An 8,263-nucleotide genomic window follows, 5' to 3' on the forward strand; every position below is an offset into this window, starting at 1 on the left:
GGAGCGGGGAGGAGGCTCGGTGGGCGCTGGTGACACCCCGGAGCAGGCCGCAGCGCGCTGCACCTGGCTTGTTGGATGCTCAGCTGTGGCCAGTTATCAATTTATCTTCTTAATCAAGTTCTTTTTTGCCTTAGTTGTGATCTTTGAGACGTTGGTCCCTTTCCCCGTGACATGTAGGTGGCGGTGTCATCTTCTAAGTGTCCGGGCTGGTGCCCGCCGTTTCCTTGACTCGCCCTCTCCAGAGCAGTTTCCTCGCAGCCCAGCACAGCCCTGGGGCAGGGCCCATCTCCAGAGCACGTCTGTCACACGGCTCCAGCGCTCACCTCTTGAGATGGCGAGTTAGCCGTCACACGCTGGCAGTGGTTGGCTTTTGGAGGCCCTGGGCACCAGCCGTGGTAAACGTTGCGCCAGCTAGCCTGGTTCTTCTGCACAAGTGTACATGTCGTGTTAGGTGAGCGACATCTTGATAACCGTCAAGGAAATGGATGTAGTCGGTGGAGGCGTTTTCCTGTTTCAGAGTGTGAGAAATGCCAGAAGATCCGTAGAGTGCCACAGGTCGTTCTGCATCTGCCCCTCTTGCCCGGTCCTTCCTTGGTGCGAGCATCTCGCCGTCCTCTTGTAGCTGGAGGGACCATACTGAGGCCAGATCTTGTTGCTTTGATTATGAGCAGGAGATTTTTTTTGCTTCTCCCCTGCCTCAAGTGAATGCTCTGTGTGAGGCATTAACATTTTCAAACACACATTAAAAGAGCACTTAGCGATGCTCAGCCAGTTGGATCACTCAATTGGTTGAACAAAGCTAACCCTGTAATTTTGCATACAGGGTGTCTTGCACATGAATGAGAATGAGGAGAGAGTGTGGTATGATGTGTTCTCCGTGCTGGACTGCACCCTTCCTGTGTCCTGGAGAAGATGGATATGAAAGATGGCAATAACCACAGTGAAATTATTTTCTCTGTTTAGCCATTCTAAGGTGTTTACATATTTATGCAGCTCATACATATAGCAAGAGGCCAAAGTGCCTCTGAGTTGCAGGTTACCTCCTTTGATCTGTAAGCATGCAGGGAGTGAAGGCATTCCAGCTTTACCGAGTCCTCACCCAGAGGACTACGCTTCTCATGAGACCCTCGTGAATCTGTGGAAGGGCTTGGATGGGCTGGGTTTGTCTCGCGCTTTGTGCGGGTTCTCTAAAATAAAGAGACAGGGAAGAAAGTGCGAACATAGGCAATGTTCATTCAAAAAGAAAAAAGAATTCAGCATAATAAACTTTTGTCCCTGTATTGCTGATGAGCCCTGTGTTCCCACACCTGTGTGTGGAGAAGTCCAGAGTGCCAAGTGGGAGTTGGTCAGTTTGTGTAACACCTCCCTTCCTTCTGCAGAGGTTAACCTGATGGGGGGAGAGCACCTCTGGCTGTGAGGAAGTCACAGGATGGTTTCTGAAAAATACTCTTGGAGATGTCTTATCTCTTGTGCTAGATCTCAAGCATTACTTAGTAGTTACTAGGTGGGACTGGGGCTGATCTACACAAAACCCAGCTTTGAGGCTTTTTCTCTGCCTTTGATTCCCTGGCAACCTTTCCCACTTTGCAGAAAATTAGTGCCCTGGCTTTCCTTCACCAGGCAGGGAAAAGCCCTGCTCCCCCTCAAAGCCTGAAAGCCAGACTCTTGAGTGAGGCTGTGTTGCCATCAGGCTCACCTTTGCAGTATATTTTTCTTTGTAGAGCATGAGGAGTGGCTCCTTCCTGCAGCTTGTTCTTCTAGTCTGAAATTCTGTTCATTACAGACACCCCTCCCCTCTTTCTTTCCCCACAGCTACAGTTGCTAAAGTGATTGACAAATTTGAGGATGAAACTGCAGATGACATTTTCCCTGTTGGTAATATAAGGAAAAAAGCTTCAGCCTCTCTCTTGGAAGCTGATAAAAGGTACAGCGGAAAAGCTACATCTCGCAAAGCCTTGCAAGAAGAACTCTGGGGAGATGCTCTGTCTGAAGAAGGATCAGGTGAGCAATCTCACTTCTCTCCCTGTTTCACTGACTCTTCAGAGTTTGATGTTAGCATGTTAACTGAGCTAGTGCCATGGGAACTGAGATGACAAACTTTAGGTCCCTGCTGCAGGGCAATAATCTATTAAGTTGGACATCTTCTTGAAGCACTTTCCTGAAATTCAGGCTGTATTTTTTGTCCTGAGGGAAGGGGAAATCCCAAAGAGGAGACCACTTCTACAGATTGAGCGAAGAGCGTGACCAGGTGTCAGGTGAAGTTCTGTGCACTGACTGAACATGGTGTGGAGGAGAAGCAGCAGCTCCCATTTTTAAGCCCATATATATTTCTGGGACTGCAGGTGTTCACAGATGGTCATTTAAAAAATGCATATAGCAAATTCTGGTCACCTTGCTTGCTTATCATGTCGTTGTTTCGTGGAAATGGTAAGCCAGGGATTACTAATCATTGCTGCAGAAAATGTAAGCTGAGATCTTTTGTGGCCATGGCTATGTGCTTCCATTATTTAGCCAAAGCAGAGAGTAACGCCATACACAGGTACAATGGAGTTTGGAGCTCAGATAGCCCAGACCTGTAGCTATGGGTGATGCATACTGCAAAGTGGCACACTCTGATGGTGAGTAAATAACTTATTTCTCTTTTAATTCCTAGCTGATGAGGCATTAGATGAATGGTACAGCGGCAGTGAAGATGCAGAAGAGAGGGGCAGCCTGGGCAGTGAAACAGAGGAGAAGTCCGGCAGTGCTGGCAGTGACCAGGAGGATGACCTGGAAGAGGATGAAGAGACAGAGCCATCGGCCAAGGCACCAAAGTTCAGTTTCCAGAATGTCACAGACTTTGAGAAATTTGCAGAGGGGATGGATGATGTAGGAAGCAGTGAAGGGGAGGATGAAGATGATGCCAGCATGGAAGAAGGAAGTGATGAGGAGGAATCTGGGAGTGAAAGCCACAACAATGTAAAGGAAACCAAAGACGGCGAAGATGATGGGGGAGTGATGACATTCTCAAAAGGACAAGAAGCTGAAGAAGTAGAAAAAGGAAAAGCTGTGAGGAACCAGCTAGGTTTGTGCATGTTTGCTTTGTGTTTTGACAAGACATTCACCTTGCTGACACGTAGAGACTGGCCGTGTTAGGAACCACTTCACCGTGTTAACTTGCTGTTAGCGTACTGGGTCGTGTGCTGCAGCAGCCCCAGTGATTTGCAAATGTTCTGCCAAATCTGCCATGCAAACTGGCATCGCTGCTGGTACAAAATCTCATGCTATGAAGTGTATTTATCCACTGGCTTAATTGAACCGCTGCTGAGTATGCTTGTAGTACTGGCAGTGCTGTGCAGTGATGCTGATAGCACTTCTCTTTCTTTTCCAGATGGAATACTGAATGCAGTTTCTTCTTGTCTGTCCTATTAAACTATGAAAGTTGCGTTTGCAAAATGTCCTTTTAAACAGTAAAGCGAAGGGGTGGGGTTTTTTCTGTGTGAGAGAATTGCAGTCAGGATCTTAGGATGGGATGTGGTTTTGTCCAGAGACACCTTGTGGTACCCGTTTAGTGCTGAGTCAGTGAATGCAGAGATTTGCCCTAACCAGGAGTACTGCAGCACGAAGGAGGGAGCCTGTGCTGTTAAATCAGCAGCTCCTCATGAGGAGCAAGTGCTGTGGCTTACTAAAATTGTTTTATTTTCTCTTTTTTATGAAGCACTGTGGGATCAGCTACTGGAAGGGAGAATCAAGATGCAGAAGGCACTCATGACAGCCAACCGGCTTCCACAGCCAGACACTTACCCAACCTTCAGAAAGGAAGGGGGACAAGAATTCGACAATGCTGTCGAGAACTGTAAGAATTCTTCAATCTTTCTACTTTGGGTTAACTCTGCTGTAGCCGGTATGTCTTGCCTGTGCGGGGAAGTGTTAATGGAAGGTGAGGGCTTTGAGTTGGATGTGTCTGTAGCATTAGCTGTTGGTTTGTATGGTCTTTGTCATTAATGAGGTACCGTGCAAACAGAAACCAAAAAGTGTTTCCTACCCCAGACAAAGAAGAAGTCTCCTGTCACCCACATAAGTTTGTGCCTGGTTGATAATGTTGGAAAGCTTCAGCTCAGGTCCCACTGCTGTTACTAGTTCACAGGGGGCTTGAAGTTTGCCCATCAAATCTCAGTTTCATCCTGGATCTTAGGAATAGTTGGCTTGGTTATGCTGTTCAGTGCGGAGTTGGGATGCTGCTTTGTGCAGAGACACCTTGTGGTACCGGTTTTGTGCTTGGTCAGTGAATGCAGAGATTTGCCCTAAGCAGGAGCACAAAGGAGAAGCCCTGTGCTGTTAAGTCAGCAGCAAGTATCTTTTCAGCTTGTTCATCTGTTTATTTCTTAGGATTGCTATAAATGATCTGATGAGATTTGTAGTAGATTCTACAGTATGGCATATATAATGTGCATGCAACGTACTCAACATCGGTGTGTGTGGATCTATTTAATTTTTAGAATCAAACACCTTTTTTACTGGCCTTAAGGGAGGTAAAATGTCTGGTATGCTATCCTTAGCCATACATATAAACTGCTGCAAGTTTGTTGTTTTCTGTCAAAAATCATACAGGTGATGATGGTTACACACAGGTTGTTCTTTTGTGCCCACTGATCCCACTAGTCAGAAATCAATGAACTTCACAGGATATTCTTCCAGTGACTTTGAATAATAAGAATAAGCCCGGTGGCATTTTGAAGCTTGCCAGGTTGGGTATCCCTTTCACTTCCATTTCTTCTTTCCCAATCTTGAGGTACTGCTCACTTTCAGGAGGGCTTCAGCTCCATAGGTGAGCAGCCTGTGGAGGATCCCCAGAAGTCCCCGTACGTGTGCCAGGCAGTTGGAAAGCTGCAGCGGTGTACGCAGCCTTCGGAGATTTCATCCAGACCCCTGCTTTGCGGTGGTCCATGGAGCTACACCGCGTGCAGGCGCCTGTGTGCTGGAGTGGTCCCTGCGCATGGAGAAATTTTGGCCTGGGCTGGCACAAGTCATCTTAAAACTGGGTTAGGAGCTTTCGCCATCATCAGACCTGACCCTGAACCTTGCCCTCCACCAGGTTTTGACCGTCATCGTAACGGCTCACACCTGGTCTGAGCAGGGTCGCCAACCGGCTTCTCTGGAGGTGCCGCAGGTGAGATGCTTTATAATTTAAAGTTAGCTCTGCTGCTTTAAATGAAGTGATTAAGGAAAAAAAGGCGAACTCCCAACAATACTAAGCTGACCTTTCAGCGAAGTACACGGTATTAATGCATTTAATGAGATGCATTACAAACTGCAGCGAGCACCGTGTTTCATTACAGGTCTCAAATGCGATATCATTAAAGACCTTTAACAGAAACAATGGTTGACATTTTGATATTTCCCATAAGCAAAATACATCCAAGAACATGGACTGTACACAGAGCGGCAGAGGCTGATCTTCCCATTGTCCGGAACACTGCAGGAAAATCCACTGTTAATAGCTGCTGAGTGATTCCCTCCCCACCCGCCTCTCATCGTCTGGGCAGGGAAGCTGCGGTGGCATGCGCTGATGTTCCCGATAGCCTGGCTCCGTGTGCTGTGTTTCATCTGTGGAGACAGAAAGAAAATAAAGCTGGAGTGGCCTGAGCACAGTTAGCAGAGGCGGCGCTCAGACTGACAGGCGGGGAGTGATGAATTTAGGAACATGCTGCTGCGCCTACACTTGTTGAGCGTTTTCTGGTGTTCTCTGGGGGATCAAATTTATATTCCTTTTTTTTATTTCTATTTTTTAAAATACAATCTGTTTGCACAGTAGAGTAGGTAACAATAAATAGTCATTTTTGATGAGCTACACTATTGTCTGGTGCAGCTGTCTCTCGCTGCCCTGCAAAGGGGCTCTTGCCGAGAGCTTTACCCCATGGGCACCCTGAGCTGTGTCACATCCTCAGTCCCGGAGCTGCTGCCTGGGTAGCGGGGCTGTGACCCATCGGTTCAGGAGGTGACACCAAGTCCTTTCTGAAAATATACATGGTCATGTATTTAAGGTTCTTTCATGAATTGATGTGCCTTGATTTCTGAGGGGGAGAAAAATCTCGCTTATTGTAAATCATCTTCTAAGAAAACTCCTGATTTTTAGCTGATCAAGTGGTTTAGTGGCTTCTATAAAAATAAGCTTTTTTACTCAATTCTGAGTGGTGGTGTGGTGGGCTGGGTAAGCACTTCTGGGCTCCTGAGTTCTCATCCCGGTTGTATTACCAGCTTGTGGGTAGGATCCCACTCCCCAAACAGGAAGATCAGAAGCACTGTGCGTGAGTAAGTTTAGAGGTGAGTGGAAGACAGTAAATACCAAATGTTGAGGTGGTTCCGTTGTACGTGATGTGCTTTGGTCTTGGACAGGATTTGGGATAATCATGACATTGGCTCTGTGGATGATACTCTCAGGGAAGCCTCAGCACTTCTTCCAAATCCACAGAACAGAGTCGGCATGCTTTCATCGTCTTCATTGAACGGGAGGAGACAGTTTGGTGTTCAAGTCGCACAAAGCAGTTGGTGCCAAAAATCCAGACTCAGGGGTGCAGAGAGGTCTCGGCACCCAGCTCTCTCTGAGGTCCTGGACAAGTCTCTCACATCTCCAGGAAAGCTGCCCCGGGATGCTTTCAGGAGTTTATCCCAAGTCCTTCCATGGCTCATGAAATTTCTGCCCTGTGCTCCCAGGAAGGATGATTTTTTAGAAATGGAAACCAGTCCTTCCTGTGTTTGCCTCCTTGGTGTCTCCCACTTGGGACAAGCCTCTGTGCCGCTGGTGGTGGGGAAATTCCCCAGGGTTGGGGTGTAAATGTGTTAAAGGGTAGACAGCAATGTTCTGTACATTTGGAGTTTTAAAGCCAAATCTGAGCAAAAATGGTAAACTCATGCTTGTTTTCCAAATTTGGAGATTGGAGGTTACAAAACTTCAAATGCTTTATTTATTATTTTCGTAATCTTTTATGAAATTTTATTTTTTTAAAAAATGGTACAACATGCCTTGGACAGTCTTGGATTCCTGAGATCTCAGGTTCTGGTGGATGATTTACTGCAAAATTGCTTATAAATTGAAGTAGAAAATGTTTTGCAGACCTGGCAGCTTTCAGGCTTCACACCCATTTGTCACCCAGCATTTCCCTTTGTGTATAGAACAAGAATTAATTAGGCTGCACTGCAGGAAAAGTTTATGGCCATAATTTATATAGGATGAATTCCCGTTTAAAGAGACAGCATTGCTTTGTTTGCACTGTCTCACTTTTTCTCCCCCCCTCCCTTTTTTTTTTTTTTAAATCTTTAATTATATTCCAGATTTTTTTCTGTCACCCTTTTTACATACAAATTGGAGACCAAGCTGTGGTCATGGAGCTCCTGTTTATTCCTGTTTTGCATCTGTGGAGAAACTCTGAGTGGTGTTTAGTCCCGGAATCCTGGCGGCTGCGCTCTGGATGCGGTGCGGATGTTGGATGCGCCGCACACGTGAACTCCCACAGCCTGCGCTGCGAAGGTGCTGCTGCCTGCAGGGCTCTGGTTCTCCGAGATACATTTGTATTCCCCTGCACCCTACCTTCCAGGCTGGTCCGGGCTTGAGATGTTGCCTCTGTTTGGGGTCTTGCACGTTCAATTAATGTTTTTCGTAATCAATGCAAGTCAGAATTTGCAATCTGCTCCTGATTTGCACATTAAAGAGACCCATTAATTAACAATTCCAATCCCTGGCATGTTCCCGCAGGATCCTTGCATTATTTACATAGAAAAAGAGCGCAAGGTGCGAGTTGCTGTGCTGTGCCTCTGCGCGGGTTGCCTGCCCGCCATTCAGCTTTCTGTGGATGTCTTCAACGGGGAGGAAGGTTAGAAGTGGATCTCATGAAAATGTCACCAAATCGGGTTGCCTGCCCACCATTCAGCTTTCGGTGGATGTTTTCAAGGGGGAGGAAGGTCAGAAGTGGATCTCATGAAAATGTCACCAAAAATTACCTCGAGGGCAAGAAAGAGGCAAAGAAGCAATACTAGTGAAGCCACAACCAGTGTCAGGAATTAAACAGGTCCTGGCTTTGGGGCTTGTTCAGTTAAATCTTGATTCAGCGACAAAAAACCCCACAGCTAATTGAGGGGCAGGGGGGCAACGAGAGCTTTAAGAAATTATTTCTGTCAGTCAACAGAGGCTAGAAGCTGTTGTCGGGTGTGCCCTGGGTTGCTGTTCTTGCTATTTTAATGATTTTCTCTTTACAGTTCTTGTTAAAAATACTGAGCTGGAATGTTT

At 46.6% G+C, this 8,263-nt stretch overlaps 1 protein-coding gene across 1 annotated transcript; it reads left to right on the forward strand.

The window, feature by feature from the left end:
* Positions 1 to 1,812: 1,812 nt before the first annotated feature.
* Positions 1,813 to 7,850, forward strand: LOC104465146 (protein AATF-like; the record flags this gene model as incomplete). The annotated part of the gene is made up of 6 exons (XM_010078072.1): positions 1,813 to 2,001; positions 2,654 to 3,064; positions 3,698 to 3,835; positions 4,772 to 4,857; positions 5,075 to 5,149; positions 7,733 to 7,850. Coding segments are annotated over 6 exons (1,017 nt in total), but the record flags the coding sequence as incomplete, so codon positions are not given.
* Positions 7,851 to 8,263: the final 413 nt, after the last annotated feature.

Source organism: Pterocles gutturalis, unplaced genomic scaffold (assembly GCF_000699245.1).
Source record: "Pterocles gutturalis isolate BGI_N339 unplaced genomic scaffold, ASM69924v1 scaffold28048, whole genome shotgun sequence".
NCBI lineage: Eukaryota > Metazoa > Chordata > Aves > Pterocliformes > Pteroclidae > Pterocles > Pterocles gutturalis.